This window comes from Mirounga angustirostris, unplaced genomic scaffold (genome assembly GCF_029215605.1).
Source record: "Mirounga angustirostris isolate CCGP_5_RB_7025 unplaced genomic scaffold, mMirAng1.0.hap1 SCAF_9, whole genome shotgun sequence".
Lineage (NCBI taxonomy): Eukaryota > Metazoa > Chordata > Mammalia > Carnivora > Phocidae > Mirounga > Mirounga angustirostris.
This window is the reverse complement of record NW_026991717.1, coordinates 61,084,335-61,100,313: the sequence shown is the minus strand read 5'-3', so window position 1 is coordinate 61,100,313 and position 15,979 is coordinate 61,084,335. Positions and strand designations below refer to the sequence as shown.

The 15,979-nt window shown below is 47.6% G+C and overlaps 1 protein-coding gene across 1 annotated transcript in view; it reads left to right on the top strand.

The window, feature by feature from the left end:
- Window positions 1–15,979, top strand: part of CAPN3 (calpain 3) — a 49,751-nt gene that overhangs the window by 19,417 nt on the left and 14,355 nt on the right. The window contains exons 2-8 of the mRNA XM_045900284.3: window positions 5,772–5,841; window positions 7,458–7,576; window positions 9,372–9,505; window positions 10,249–10,417; window positions 11,269–11,412; window positions 13,296–13,379; window positions 14,258–14,343. Coding sequence (XP_045756240.1) covers window positions 5,772–5,841; window positions 7,458–7,576; window positions 9,372–9,505; window positions 10,249–10,417; window positions 11,269–11,412; window positions 13,296–13,379; window positions 14,258–14,343 — 806 coding nt within the window. The remainder of the gene's footprint in view (window positions 1–5,771; window positions 5,842–7,457; window positions 7,577–9,371; window positions 9,506–10,248; window positions 10,418–11,268; window positions 11,413–13,295; window positions 13,380–14,257; window positions 14,344–15,979) is intronic.

Below are 15,979 nucleotides of genomic sequence, written 5' to 3'. Positions count from 1 at the left end.
AGACACCTGTGTCATATCTGAACCTAGTTCTGCTTTCTCTCTTCACACTATTTTTGTTTGCCTTTTGGCATCCTTTGTAGTTTTTGCCTGAAGCCAGACATGTTGTTTTGGGTAATAAGTGAGATGGATAATCCTTTGCCATGAGGATTTATGTTAGGCTGACTGGGAGTTGTGCAGTGTTTAATGCCTCTTGTAGCTGCAGGGGCCAGAGCCTTCAAATTTTTCTAGTATTTTTGTTTTGCCCTTCACCCCACCCTCCTCTTGCCTTTGAACTTTCCTAAGTACTCCTTCTCAGTGTTTACACCTAGAAGCTCTTGGGCTGTAAGTGGCTGTTATTACACTGAAGCCCTGTTGATGAGGTGTTAAGGTGGGAAGGGAAGTGTTCCATAATCTAATGATTAAATCTCCACCTTTTAATGGGCCTATGTGACCTTCATACACATTTCCCCATTGGTATAGCGTTTTTTCCCCTTCTTAGGTGAGAAAGGAAGGCTGGAGGGGGCTGGAAGGGACACAGTGCCCTTCCCCCAACTTAGGTAAGACTCTGGAAAAGAGGGGGATCTCTCTTAGACCTTCACCATGAGAACTTGGTGGGATTTTTGGAGGTAAAAACCATGAAAGTATGTGTGGGAGTGGGGGAGGATCATCCCAAGACTGTGGCCTCCAGAAGTTTCTTACTCTCATGCTAGTCTACGCTCAGCCTCCAGAAATTCATCAAAATTACCAGTTAAGTGTTTCTACCACTTCATGGCCTCAGCAGCTTCTGTTCTAGATAAGCACATCTCGGCTGTAACTCTCTAGTTTCACTTGTGTCCATATTTCAGGGTGGTGGATTGCCCTGCAACCTCAGTTCTCTAATGGGTCCAAGCAAAGATGCTGATTTTCAGTTTGTTCAGCTTTTTCTTGTAGTAAGGACAAGAGTGATGACTTTCAAGCTCTTCACATGTTGGAACTGAACCAGAAGTCCTCCACATATATCTATTTTAGCCCATCCTTTTAAGTGTATGTTTCTATTTATTTTATAATGCACAGTATATGTTAGGGCAATCAATATACACATATATAATTTAAAACCAAAAAGAATATTTACATAGGGTTGCATGTTCAAAAATATTTTACTGCTGGAGGTAAACAATAAAAGTTTGGAGTCACTATGGAACACTTCATCTAAAACTAATGATGTAATGTATGGGGATTAACATAAGAATAAAAAACATAAAAACAAAATACTAAGAAAAGTTTGGAGTCACTGTGCGAACCATGGTACCCAAGAACTGAGGAAATGGTCATCTGTTGCCATTGCTGGGACTCCATCATTGACAGATCCAGTCTCCAGGCTAAATTATAGCCAAAGGAAGAGCTAGAAATCTTAGGTCCCCAAGCTAAAATGACAGAGCTGGGACCATTTACCCTTTGTTCATATTAGCCAACATAAACAGGTCTCAGACCCTCTAGGGGGTATTTACATAGTGTTTTTAAGTAAGGAAAGAGGGAGAAGTATGTGGTAGGGAGGGGTATCTAGGCAAATCAGAGCTTGTTTATGAATTAACCTTCAATAAGCTTGGTAACTGATCCTCACCAAACAGACATCTTTTATGAGGACAAACAGTTAAGAGCCTCTAGGCTGGAGGGCAGGCAGGGATGATTTCTCATTTTATTGTACCTTTAATTCCCCCAGCTCTGTACATACTTGGGGGCTCAATTAACGTTTGGTGAACCATAGCTAAGGTGGTGTTGAAGGTAAATGTGGTATATTGGGGAATCTACTACTGCAAAAAACGTAACTCCATTCCAATACCTGGACCTCCAAATAGATGGACGAGATATCAGAGTAGTTACTGCTGCCTTTCCAAGTAGCCAGCCCTGGAACTGGTGAGCAGGAAGACGATGAAGCATGCCTCTGAATGCATATCCCAAGGAGAAGAAGCTATACCTGTAACAACTAAAAACTGTAGCTACAAGTTGGGTATTTGAATCACTATATAATATATTCCTTATAGCAGGGGCAGAACATCCAGTAGTCAAGGGTTTCAGCTGGCAAGTAGGAGAGACCCAACTCAAATTAGCTTAAACCAAAAAAAAACAAAAACAAAAACAAAAAACTCATAGAATTTGAATGTTCAAGGGTGATGTTGGATTCAGACACACCTAAATCCAGCCCTCAAACCTTGTCATCAAGACACAGTCCCTAATAGCATCTATCTATAGACCTATCATCTGTTTATATATCTGTCCTCACCTCCTCTCTCTCCCCCCATCCCCATCTGTTTCCTCTGAGTTGGCTTTAGTCTCAAGCAGACTAACTTCGCAAGGGGCAAAGGTGCCACTGGCAGCTTCAGGCTGACCTTCTACCAGTTTAGCAACCATAGCAGAAGAATGTACAGTTGACTCTTGTGTAAACTGCATGGGTCCACTTATACATGGATTTTTTTTTATAAATCCAGTATTGTACTGTAAATGTATTTTCTCTCCCTTATGATTTTCTTAATAATATTTTCTTCTTCCCAGCTAATATTATTGTAAGAATACAGTATAAAATACATATAACATACAAAATACATGTTAAGCGACTGTTTAGGTCATCGGTAAGGCTTCTAGTCAAGAGTAGGCTACTGGTATTAAGCTTTTAGGGAGTCAAAAGTGATATGTGGATTTTTGATTGTGCAGGGGTCGATGCCTCCAATCCCAGTGTAGATCAAGGACCAATTATATATATTTTTTCTCAATAGTTAACAACAAAAGTCTTAGCCGATACCTCATTGACCCAGATTTGGTCATGTGCCCATCCCTGAACCAATCACTCTCACTCACTAGTTGCCCCTACTATATGTCTAGAGCTGGGTGAAGGGGGAAGCTCACCAGAAGGGTGTGATTTGACAGTGGAGCTGTTCCCCAGTGAAAAGGTGAGGTATAACCCTGGGAGAAGGGGCTGTTTTCCAAGGAAGCAAAACACTGGGGAGACCAAAAAACATGTCCGCTATCCCTTACTTGGCTTCTTTTTAAGAGGAAGGAGTCTTGGAGCACCTGGGTGGGTCAGTTGGTTAGGTATCTGCCTCAGGTCACGATCCTGGGGTCCTGGGATCCAGCCCAGCCTCAGGCTCCCTGCTCAGTGGGGAGTTTGCTCCTCCCTCTCCCTCGGCTCCTCCCTCACTGCTTGTTCTCTCTCTCTCTCTCTCAAATAAATAAAATCTTTAAAATAATAATAATTTTTTAAAGAAGAGGAAGGAGTCTTGGTCTGGAATAATGAGTTTTACCTTTTGTCTTTGTGGAAAATGGTTTTTTTTGTTTTTGTTTTTGTTTTTAAAGATTTTATTTATTTATTTGACAGAGAGAGACACAGCGAGAGAGGGAACACAAGCAGGGAGACTGGGAGAGGGAGAAGCAGGCTTCCCGCGGAGCAGGGAGCCCGATGCGGGACTCGATCCCGGGACTCCAGGATCATGACCTGAGCCGAAGGCAGTCGCTTAACCAACTGAGCCACCCAGGAGCCCGGAAAATGGTTTTTAAAAACCACAATCTGGGGGCACCTGGCTGGCTCAGTCAGTAGAGCATGTGACTCTTGGTCTCGGGGTTGTGGGCTCTATCCCTACATTGGGCAAGGAGCCTACTTAAAAAATAATAATAAAATCTTAAAAAAAAACCCACACACAACACAATCTGGATGTTGATGTTCTCTTTATTACCAGATTGTTACTGCTCCTAGGTTTTTGGGGAGATTTTTTTGGTGGGGGTTGTTTAGTTGTTTTCAATGCAGAGAGATAGGAAATATTTTCTTAGGAAAAAAAGAAATCATGAGTTATATTTATATATCTAATTCAACTCTAACATTGCAGAGTTGTTACTTAAATTATTTGATTTTGTAATATTACATATTTTCTTTTATGGTAAAAAAAATCTTGGTACCTAATGACATTAATATAAGTTCTTATTTATCATATAGCATACATGTCAAAGTTTTGAAATAATGACATTATTATTATTATTTCTTATGATTCGTATTTCTTTATGATTTGGGTTTTTGACCTTAGGATCTATCCCAAGAGGAATAAAGAGTCAAAATACTACATTTTAAGTCACTTGAAATAATTCTTTTTATGTGTGTGGTCATGTCACCAACTTGATATGCAGTTAAGCTCCTTTGCTTCAATTTGCTTTCAGCTTTTACAAACTGTTTTTAAAAATTGTCTTTCTTGGGGCACCTGGGTGGCTCAGTCTTTAAGCATCTGCCTTCGGCTCAGGTCATGATCCCAGGGTCCTGGAACTGAGACCAGCATCGGGCTCCCTGCTCAGCGGGAAGCCTGCTTCTCCCTCTCCACTCTCCCTGCTTGTGTTCCCTCTCTCGCTGTCTCTCTCTCTGTCAAATAAATAAATAAAATCTTTAAAAAAAATTGTCTTTCCTTTTATTTTGGCTTTAAGAAAAAAAAAATTTTTTTTTTAAGTAGGGCTCCATGCCCAACATGGGGCTTAAACTCATGACCCTGAAGTCAAGACTAGCAACACTCTACAAGACTGAGCCAGCCAGGTATCGCTTGGCTTTTAATTATGTACAAATTTACTTGGTTCCTAAGTCAAAACTCTTTTCAGTTATATTCAGTTTTACTTCCATCCCTATTCCCACCACCTTCCCCCTATAGGTAACCTTTTTATGAATTCTTGATTGGGGTTTATCCTTCCATTGCATTAAGAGTTTCAGACAAGAGGTGCATGCCGTGTGACCTTAGCAAGACATTGCATCCAGTAGGAGGGTGAGATCCCCGAGTACAGGGAGCTTCAACTCAACACGGGTATATGGAGTTGTCATGGGGGCTGGCATGGGGAGAGAGACATGCGCAGACACACAAGGAGATACAGAGAGAGAGAGAGGGCTGGGTCACAGGGATAGCAAGGCTTCTTCAAGCTCTGAGGAATGGTGTTAAAACCAAAACAAAGAATCTACAATTATTTCAAAATTTTCTAAGTTAAAAAACAAAGCGTAAGTCCTAGAAAGAAAAAACAAGAGCGCCCTCTGTTGGCCGCTGTTGGACTGCACATAATCTGTAGTTGTAAACTACAGCCCCCGCCCGGCCCGGGGTGCGTACTGGGTTAGCTTGAGTCAAGAAATGTGCCCTGGGGCTCTCTGATCTCAGGTCAGGTCTTGATCTCTCAGAGTCGTGAGTTCAAGCCCCGAGTTGGGTGCCACACTGGGTGTGGCGCCTACTTAAAAAAAAAAAATGTACCCTCAACTGACCTGGGGGCCTGCAGGGCCCACACCAAATTTACTCTCTGCTCTCCCCAGCTCTCAAGTGCTACAGACCCTGGGATCTATGCTGACTCTAAATATCTATGTTACCACATCTTGGCAAGAAAGATCTTTATTTTCCTTCCTGCACTTATTTTCCTGGCATAGAAAACAACAACAACAGCCATGCTTTCTGTCGTCCCTTGCCAAAGATACGACAGTAACAACATTGCCCTAACTCTCAAGGTATATCCTTACGTAGATAGTATGTCAGTGTGAGGGAACAATGTCGAACAATGGGAAAAGGAGGCATGTTTCTGGCTTCCGCCACTTACTAGCTGTGTGTCCTTGGGCAAATTCCCTCACCTCTCTGAGCCCTGGTTTCCTTATCTGAAAAATAAGAATGAGAGTATCCAATTCACAGGCTGTTTGGGGGGCTTACCTGAGTGGTGTGTACAACGCTCCTGATGTGGGATGTCAGCACGACATTACATAAGGAGCCTCAATAAACAATAGCTCCTACTACTGTCATTATTTCCTTTCTGTTTCACAGGAAATTTGCGAGAATCCCCGATTTATCATTGGTGGAGCCAACAGAACTGACATCTGTCAAGGAGATCTAGGTAGGCAAGTCCCCTGAGATCATATCCAGCCAAACAATCAAGGGGTGATTAAAAGGTGTGGTCCCTTTACAGGAAGTAAAGGGACAATAATCTGGTTTTGGTCTTAATGCATTTTGGGGAGGAGGCTTTTCTAACAGTACTTCATGCCCATGTATCTATGTGCTGGTGATGGCTTCATTTACTTTCTGTTCCTCCCACATCTCTCATCAGTTCTTTGCCTCCTGTCACGGGAGATATGCCTCGTTCCACAGCATCCTCCCTAGAGTCTCAAGGACACTTGCACACCCCACTCCGCAAGATAAAAGCCTTGCTTTTAACTGTACCCACTCCCTTAAAAGAGAGCTCTGAAACTCTGCGCACCAAGCACGTCCCTGGAATCTATATGGAATCTGTATGCACACGGAAAGTGCACTTGTAACTCACTCTCTTGTTGACAATGCCCCAGCGTCGCTCCATATGAAAGGAGTCTTTCCACAAAGATGGCAGTTGCCACAGGATGCGCGTCCAGTGTTCTGTCTGGGTGGTCAGCTTGGCTCTTCCACCAGACCTTCCTCTCAGGAAGTATTCTCTCCGGTGTGGACCGCGGGAAAGCTCTGCGAAGCAAAACTGGAGAGAACATCAACAGGCATAGTTTAAAAGTTGCGGGGAAAGAGCATCCAAGACCCAGTGAAACGAACTTGGCTTATTTGGCCCCAGAAAGAGAGGCTAAGGAGGTTTTCAGTATCTGGGTTCCTGCACCCGGGGGAAGGCTGCCTACAGAGCCCTGGGCAAGCTCATAATCTGGACCTTCTAACAGAAACTGTTTCAAAGGAGAGGCTTGCTTCTTCTGGAGGGGGGTGGGACGTGGTGGGGGAGGGCGGGGGGGGTAGGGCTGCTGGCCGCTCTTAGTCTCCCCTCTGCAGGCTCAAGGATGCCCTCACATCTGCACAGCCAAACAAAGGCCTTGCACAACTTAACCCATCCTCCTTAGAGGGCAGCTCTGTGACTGCGAGTGTACCAGGCATGCCCCCTGGGCATTCTCTCTCTCTCTCTCTCTCTCTCTCTCTCACACACACACACACACACACACACACACATATAGCAAAATGACTACACACCATGCTCTGCCAGAAAGGAAGTTCAGGGAATAAGAAAATATCCCACCTCATTCTATTGTGAGCAATGTCTTCGTGCCCCCTGTAAACTGGTTGCAGGGCAGCTGCCCAACCGACTTTCCTTCCAGTACCAATGGACTTGGCCGATGGCTCTCAGATGCTCAGGCTCCCCCAAAGGGGAGAAATGCACTCAAGTTGCAAAGGTCTGGGCAGTGCAGATTTCATACGGGTGTTAGGAAGAATGACCCAATGTTGACCTACTGCTCTGTCTTCCTTGAGGCCCAAAAAGGAAGTGAGCTTATATTACAGAGGGAGGAATTGCCTACAGCCTTCAGGTAAACCTGTCAGAAGGGAGTAGGTTACCCTGACCTCATTGCCAAGGGACCACTAGCAAACTGCTCTGGGTCGACACCTCTGGAAGTAGGACAGTGAACACTGAGTGAACTCGTTCGGCAGAAGGGTCAGCTGGGATGGGGCCTTTTTCCTCCCCGGATGTAACCCCTGCCCTGTACTTGCCTGCAGGGGACTGCTGGTTTCTCGCAGCCATTGCTTGCCTGACCCTGAATGAGCGCCTGCTTTTCCGAGTCATACCCCACGATCAGAGTTTCACCGAAAACTACGCGGGGATCTTCCACTTCCAGGTGAGGGAACTGGAGTGTGGTTAAGAGGCCCAGCTGCTGTCCACCCAGCCCCGGTCTCCTGGCCTTGCCTTCCCAGCAGCTTCAGGAAAGGTTCCACCCACACCCTCCCCGCCTTGGCCGTGGGCAGGGACCCCCTTAAGGTCTCAGGCCTGCGAGGAAGCAGTTGTTTATCTCTGCCCCCTGAGCCTGTCTCCCCCTGCCCCCCACCTTCCGCTGTGCCCCAGAAAGGCAGGAAGACATCCTGTTTGCTGGCCTGCGGGTCTATTTTTGCCTCTCCGGCTGGCTGGCTGCTACGCTATTACCCACATCCCTTCTCAAGTAGGTCCCAAGCTACTAGCAATGGGAATTCGTAAGGCCCTTTGGTTCACGAAGGAAACAACGGGCACCCTGCGTGATTATGGCTCCTTTTCTTGTTGCCCTTTAAGGCGGGTCTATACGGCCTCTCACACTCCCCTTTTCTAGGGAAGGGAGTCTGGTCCCCTGGAAGGAAAGTCTGGTCAATCTGGGGACCAGGCTTCTGGTTCGGCCCCTAAATGAGTCTTTGGTTTCCAGATGCAATTAAACCACTGGAAATTTTCTAGATCCAAATTGTCCTGTCAGAGAGCCAAATCCTGGTGCTGGCCCAGCACTGAAGTGAGTTCCACATGTGGGGATCCAGCAGAGGCTGGGATTCTGAGGCATCGATCTGTTTCCAGCCCTGGAAGCTCCTAATGTCCTGGAACTGACCTGAGTCATCACTTGGTGTACCTGCTGATCTTGTACCTCAGCACTGAAGGCCTCAGAAAAGGTCCCTGATCAGGTTCAGGTTCACGGTCCTGCTGCCCCCTGGAGCATGGGTAAGGCAGCCAGGTCCTCATTTTTGTTTCTCTCCTGGGCCATCAAGCTACTAAGTATCCCTCTGATATTTCAAGGGTCTTATGCCTCGAGGGTCATATATATAAAGACCAGATAGATTTTTGCCCTCTTTTCAATAAGGGAGAAAATGTCATTAGAAAGAGATTAAACCGTATTTGGCCTTCTTCAGTTAAAACTGATTTGTTCAAGAAAGAACAACATCCAGGGGCGCCTGGGTGGTTCAGTCGGTTAAGCAGCTGACTCTTGATTTTGGCTCAGGTCATGATCTCAGGGCCGTGAGATTGAGCCCCTGTCGGTCTCTTCGCTCAGTGTGGAGTCTGCTTCAGATTCTCTCCCTCTCCATCCAGCTCATGCTCTATCTCAAATAAATAAATAAAACCTTTAAAAAAGAAGAGAGAGAGAACAACATCCAGAACTGGAATTAGTAGACAATGATCCTGTTACAGCCAGAGTCTATTCTGGGCCACTTCCCTCTTCCCTGTCAATCTTTCTTCTTCAGCAGCAATTTCTACCTTGTTTGTCATCAAGAAATCTATAATCAATACGTCACCCTCACCTAGACCAGTAGTTCTCAACACTGGCTGCACATTAGAATCAGTTAAAATACCTAAAATACAATACGTAGACCCCACTCCAGACCTACTGAGCAGGAGAATGAAAATCTCAAGTCCTCAGATGTGCACGGAGCACCTACCATCCCCAGGACAGTCCTGGACTGTGTGGAAGAGATAAAGTGGTAGGTACCTCACTTTCTGCCCCCGAGGAACTCACGGTCCAGTTAGACAAAGATACGCACATCCCAAACCATAAGAATATGGACAAGCACCAAGGCGCAGAGTGGAGGAAGTGGGACTGCTTGTCAAAGAGACTCTAAGGAATGTGGAGTAGAGACACGTTTCCCAAAGGTGGTCTGACAATGTGACTCGTTGTTTTTGTGCAGTTCTGGCGCTATGGAGACTGGGTGGATGTGGTTATCGATGACTGCCTGCCGACTTACAACAATCAACTGGTTTTCACCAAATCGAACCACCGCAATGAATTCTGGAGTGCTCTGCTGGAGAAGGCTTATGCTAAGTAAGGCAACACTTTAGGATGTGAGGCAGGGCTAGAGGTGGGGGGCTGCAAACTCCAGCCAAAGTCTTGTCACAAGAGAAGGTATTTGTGTGTGCATGTGTGTGCGTGTGTGTGTTTGTGTGAGTGTGTTCAACTGTGACCCAAAGTCAGAGACGATCGGGTCTAGGCAGCAATGGCTCAAACTAAAAACACTATATTTAAGAGTAGAATGAAGACATGTGTAGAAAATCTTTAGATATAGCTTCCCATAGCGAGCACTTTAATTCTGCCTTTAGAATTAAAGGTTGGTGTTGCAAGCCTTGGATCTGAGCATTGTATCTGTGAAGCTCACATCCCAGGGTCTTGCTTGGCTCAACCTCCTGATCTTGCAGTATATTAATAAAGTCATGTTATCTCTCAACTCCGAAGCTTCACCCCAGCTACTACTAATGGCTTTAATGGAACCCTTCCTTAGGGTTTAGGGTATGGTGGAAAGAGAACTATCAGGAGGTAGGAATAGCTGGGTTCCTGTCCCAGTGCTTCCGGGTCTCTGGTGCCTTGGGTAAGCCACTTGGCCTCTGGAGCTCAGTTTTCCAATGTGAAGAAAGGGAGTCGTAGTATCCATCCCATTAGCTTACAGGGTTGTTGGGGGATTAGATAAGAAAACATCACAGGACCTGAGAGTAAAATTCTGGTGGCATGGCACCTGGGTCATGTCTCCTGGAACCCTGTGATCTCAGATTGATCTTCATTCTCTCTCCAAGGCTCCACGGTTCCTATGAGGCTCTGAAAGGCGGGAACACTACTGAGGCCATGGAGGACTTCACAGGAGGGGTGACTGAGTTTTTTGAGATCAAGGATGCTCCCAGAGACATGTACAAGATCATGAAGAAAGCCATCGAGAGAGGCTCCCTCATGGGCTGCTCCATTGATGTAAGTCTGGGGTGTGGGATGCAGGGCAGGGAGCTGCCGACTGTCAGGAAGCCTGTCGTGTGATGAATAGCAGCATAGGGCTTTCCTCTGGGACAGGGTGGATGTTTTTAGGAAGCAGGCACTGGCTCTCAACTTCGAAAATTTCTCAAGGAAGAAGTGTTCCTGGGGATTTTCACCAAAGAGATGGGATAAAGACATTCCAAGCCCTGGACTTTAGGTAGAAATAGGTCCAGAGGCCTGCATCAGCATGGGCCTCCTGTGGTCAGTGGGGTTCAGCCTCAGCATGGCCCAATTATGCTGGCCACATATCTGGTTCTGGACCAGAGCCCGCCATTCCCCAAGACAGCCTCCCAGTCCCTGAGCTTTGGTCTTGTCTCTCTTAGGACGTGGGCTTTGTGTTGTAATCTGAGAGACACTTGGCGAGCAGGCACGGCCTCGGTGTGGCAGAGTGGTGTGAACCGAGACTGGGGCCAAGGGGAAGAGATGGTAGGCTGGCCAGGCCTCCTGACTTTCAGGAGACACACCTGCCCTGGAGACTGCTTGGTGTGTAATAGTCTTGGCCCTTTCCATCACTGAGGAAGGGGCCCAAGCTGAATTCCCGAATTTCCTTCCTTTCCCCATACTCCAAATGGGTCCAAAAGCATGGGAAGATCAGTTAGCGTTAAACACCCATAGATGAACATTTTCTTTCTGTATCACTTTTCTCCATCTTGTCTCCATTCACGCTGTTTATCTCTCCTCTTTTCCTTGTCTGTCCCCTTCCTTCTCTCTATCTCCTTCCCTTTCCATCACCCTCCCTTGTTTGCTCTCGCTCCCTCTCCTGCACTGTCCTTGTCCCCATCGGGCATCAGGATGGCACAAACATGACCTATGGAACATCACCTTCTGGACTGAAAATGGGGGAGTTGATTGCGCGGATGGTGAGGAATATGGATAACTCGCAGCTCAGGGACTCAGACCTCGTCCCCGGAGGCTCAGATGACAGACCGACCCGGGTGTGTACACCTCCAGTTGTCAGGACTGACCACCCCTCTGACCTGCATGACCCGGGCCTCCTGGTGTTAGATTCCCCTCAGCAGCCAGTGCCTCCCACACTGACCTCTGTGTGGGCCTCCCAAGGGTCTGGGTTGGAATAACTTGCCCACTCCAAGGCTCCTGAAGAAGGTGGGAGAGACCGGATTTGGAGGGAATCTCTGTGGGAGTTCCTTCACACCCGTGGTCCTGGCAGTTTGTCTGATAACAAATTAACAAGCAGAAATACAAGAGAGACTTCACTTATTTTAAAATACTTCTCCTCTTCTAATTCATTCAACTGTTCCTTCAACACATATTTATTGAGCTCCTACTGAGTGCCAGACACTCTTCTAGTAAACATACAAAATAGTTTTTGTTCACTAGAATAGTCTCTTCCCTCATGGAGCTATATTCTAGTACTTTCGGAAGTAATGCACGTTCACTGAAGAATACTGCCTGAGCCATCCAGAAAAGCACAGAGGAAAAATTAACCTACATTCTCTCCCATCTAAAGGTAGTAACTCTAAGTATCTAGTATACATCCATCTAGGATTTTTCTTTGCATACAGTTCATCTAAATGTTTGTTTTTAAAATCTCATACTCTATGTACCTCTTTGCAGTTATGCTTTTCTCAGCTAGCTTTATGTTCTTAATATGCCAATATGAATTATATTGTTAATGTGTCTCCTAAAACATTTTTTGGTGGCTGCACAGTATGCTGACATACTGATAAGTTATAATTTATTAACCCAATACCCTATTATTGGAAAATTGTTTTCTCTTTCTTGTGTTGGCTATTATTTTTAAATGCTATCATGAAAACATTCTAAGAGATACATCTTTGTGTGTGTTGTGATGATCCTTTGGGACAGATTGCCAGGGGCTGATTTGCTAGGTGTGCATAAGTAATGCCAAAGGAGTTGTTTCAGGTGGTTTCCCAGGTCTAGACTTGAGGGATGTGTGGGTCTCCTGCCCCATCCCTTTCTATTCAGCATGATCTGGGTCATGTAAGGACTGAGATGTTGAAGAGGCTAAGATGCCAAAGAGCCCCGGCTCCACCCACATCCCTGAGCTTGAAAAGGCTCACGATCTATACAGCCCAGCATGGCTGCCGGGAGCTCTTCTTAAAGCTGTCACATTACCAGGCAATGTGAAGCCACAGAAATACGGTCTAGGGCTCACTGGGCGTTGGAGATCCTACCCCTCTGCCGAGCATCTCCTGGGGCTGCCACTTGGGAATTTCTGCAAATGGAAAAGCTTCTCCTGCCCCTTAGGCTGAATCATGTCTGAGCAGGACTCACCTCGGGCCTCCTCCAGATTCCCCTCCCTGGGCACTGTGACTCTTGATTTCTCAAGTATCATGTTCTCAGTGGGTCTGGAGGACGTGAGGGGATATACAGAAAGGAGGTTAGACCTATGTTTCATCTAACCTCTTTTCTCACTTCTTTCCTCTTCCGAGAGGAGTCAGCTCTGGGTGGGCTCAGGGGAAAGGGGGAGCCTGAGTCCCAGGGCAGCCGCCATCTGTCCCTGTTCCTCCTCTGAAGACCCCAAGAGATCCAGAAAGGAGTGGGGATGTTCTCGCCTACCTCGACATCATCCCAGCCTCACATGGATCTCCAATGGTCAGAACAGACCTTTTCGGGGCCACCAGCTTGAGGGGAACCACTGGTCTCGGCTGTGTCTTCTTGCCTCTCTGAAAGGGCCAGCAGTGGTCCTTGCACGGCCGGGAGGCCCCCTTTCAGAGCGCGGAGGGGTCCTTGTCCTCGCAGAACCTGGAAAATTACCTCATGTGCACTTTGTCTCAGAGGAAACAGAACTTCTGCCGCCCAACCCCTGACAGGCTGTCTGGTTTTTGCTCCACAGACAATTGTTCCGGTTCAGTATGAAACAAGAATGGCTTGCGGGCTAGTCAAGGGCCATGCCTACTCTGTCACTGGGCTGGAGGAGGTGAGGCTGGTGGGGCGGGAGCCACTTGGGTCGCCTTCCGAAGTCAGGACTTAGCTTCCTGGGCCCCTTCACCTCTGCAGAGCCTGCCTCCTCTCGGGACAGGGGAGGGGGGTGTTCTGCTCAAGGTCTGGGTCCAGTGCCTGTGGCTGGAGGCCCCCCACCCCCACCCCCACCCCCCGGGACGGGTAGAGGTGGATCTTGCCACAAGGTGGCGCTCAGATCATCTTTGCTTTTAGTGCTAAAGTGTCAGTTTTCCCCACATTTCCAGGGAACAAATAGAAATCGCTTTGGTTTTATGGAATTGATTTCACGGGCTCTCGTGTTTCCTGTTCTCCGGGAGTTGAACAGTTACAATACTTTGCTCCTCTTGGCACGTCTGGCTGGAGACAGGAAACTTGTCAGGACCACTGTGCACAGCTGGGCAGGCTGGGCCCCATCCACAGGGATTGGCAGAGACTGGAGGAAGGGGCACCTTCTTCTAACCGGTCCACCTATGGGGGCCATTTGTCTGTAGTCCCTCAGCCGGCAGGGGGGTTTCGTTTTGTTTTGTTTTGTTTTCTAATTCAAACAGAGACACCTAGTGTGCTAGACTGGCCCCACAATTTACACCCTCTCTCCTCTCCTCAAGCTCATAATGGCTGGGAAAATCACTTCTTAGCAGACAGTCAAGCCCTGACCACGGCAGACTCAGTCTTAGGGTGCTGACATTCCCTCTGCCATTCCACAGAGAGCCTCTGATTAGTCTCCTTGACCAGGACCAGGCAGGACAGCCCCTGTACAGGATTCTCTCCCTATCCCCATCCTAGCCCTCAGGGCAAGACAGAAAACCCCCTTTCCAGGAAGGCCCAGACCAAGAGAGCTTTTTCTCTTTGTCCAAGGCCCTGTTCAAGGGAGAGAAGGTGAAGCTGGTGCGGCTGCGGAACCCCTGGGGCCAGGTGGAGTGGAACGGCTCCTGGAGTGATGGGTAGGTGGCGGGGGCCCGCAGAGCCTGGGGCCAGGCTGTGTTGGATACTGCACCATAAGAGTACTACAAATTACCCTCAAAACCCATGATCTGCAGAGGGGAAGAGGGGATGTGGGCTCCAGGGAAGGGCCCGCAGAGGAGCCAGGGGAGCTGAGTATCCACAGACCTCACTGATGGCCATTGGCTGAAAAGGAAAGATTCTAGAAAGCATGGGCTAGGTCCAGGTAGAAGCAAAGTTTGAAGGCAGGGGTCTGGACTAGAGGAGTGATTTCCCTTCTCTGTTTCCTTATCTGTAAAATGGGAGCAATGTTACCACTTACATGGTAAGCTGGAGAGTGCCTAGCTAGTGCTAAGATTTCCTCTCCTTCGCTGCGCCTGAAAGATCTTGCTGCTTATCACCAAGAGGAATGAACCGGGTGCAGCAAAAGTAACAAACACAGGCAAGTTGTATGATGGCTCGAAAACATTTACAAAGCTTTTAGAGTGCACGCAATCACTGGATCCCAATTGCCTCACTGAGTGGGGGGCAGCCCCTCGAGCTCTTTCATTCCCGAGAGGACATAGCCGGACTGTGTAGCTGCGCGTGCGCTCTTCAGCCCCTGGGCTTACCTCCACCCAGGGCACCAGCATTGCTGGTTCATTCAGCTCTACCTTCACTTAGTATCACTGAGCACCTGCTGGACAGCAGGCACAGGTCTGGGCACTGAGGATATTCCCTGAACAGGCAGCCTCCCCGGAGAGACTGGGATAATCTGTTGACTCTAGTCTTCCTACTGCCTCTTGCAGACATTTGCGGCATTCCTTCCCTCAGCAGTGAGACAAATTGTCACTTCCTCTGTGCCCAGACGTTACTACCTGGGGACTTAGAAATGAACAGGGAGGCACAGGCCCTGCCCCTGTGAACTTTAAGTTCCAGTGGGAAGGACAAAACGACCACTAATAATGAAGATAAAGGTCCCAAAGGGGGAGTCCCTCACCTAGTTTGAGTGGGATAGGAAGAGTAGAGAAAGTTTGCCAGAGAGAGCCACATAGGACTTAGGCTCTCTGCTCTGGGAAGGCCCTCGAGGCCCCGTCAGCGGCCCGCTAGCCCAGGTCACCCACAGGGACCCTCGCTGTGTTCTCCAGCCCCATAGTTTGGTGTCCAGCCTTAACCCACATCCTGCCAATGCCTCCACGCTGGGACTGCTGACAAGTGGGGCCCATCTCTGGGTCACTCAAGGAGACCACCCTCCCTGCTCTGGGTCCCTCCTTCTGCTCTCCGGAACCTCCATTTCCCCTTGAGCATTCCCTGACCCCAAGCCCTTCCTCAATCCCTTACCTTGCCAAGGACAACCCAGTTTAGCTTTATTCTCCTCAGCAAGACTGAAACACACATGTGCTTCATTTCCTCCCTCCTGAGGAGAGTATGGAAAACCAGCCAGCCTTTAGAAACACGCAGCCAGGCTATTTCCTGAGGTGGCAGGAGAAAGGAAATGTTTACATGCTTGGTCTTCTTCTCAGAACTCAAACAGTTATTTATTGGAGGGCAGGCACTGGTCTAAAACTTTTGCATGCGTTATTTCATTCATTGTTCATCGCAGCCCTCTAAGTAGATGATAATACTCATTCCCCTTTTGCAGTTGGGAAAGCAGACGCT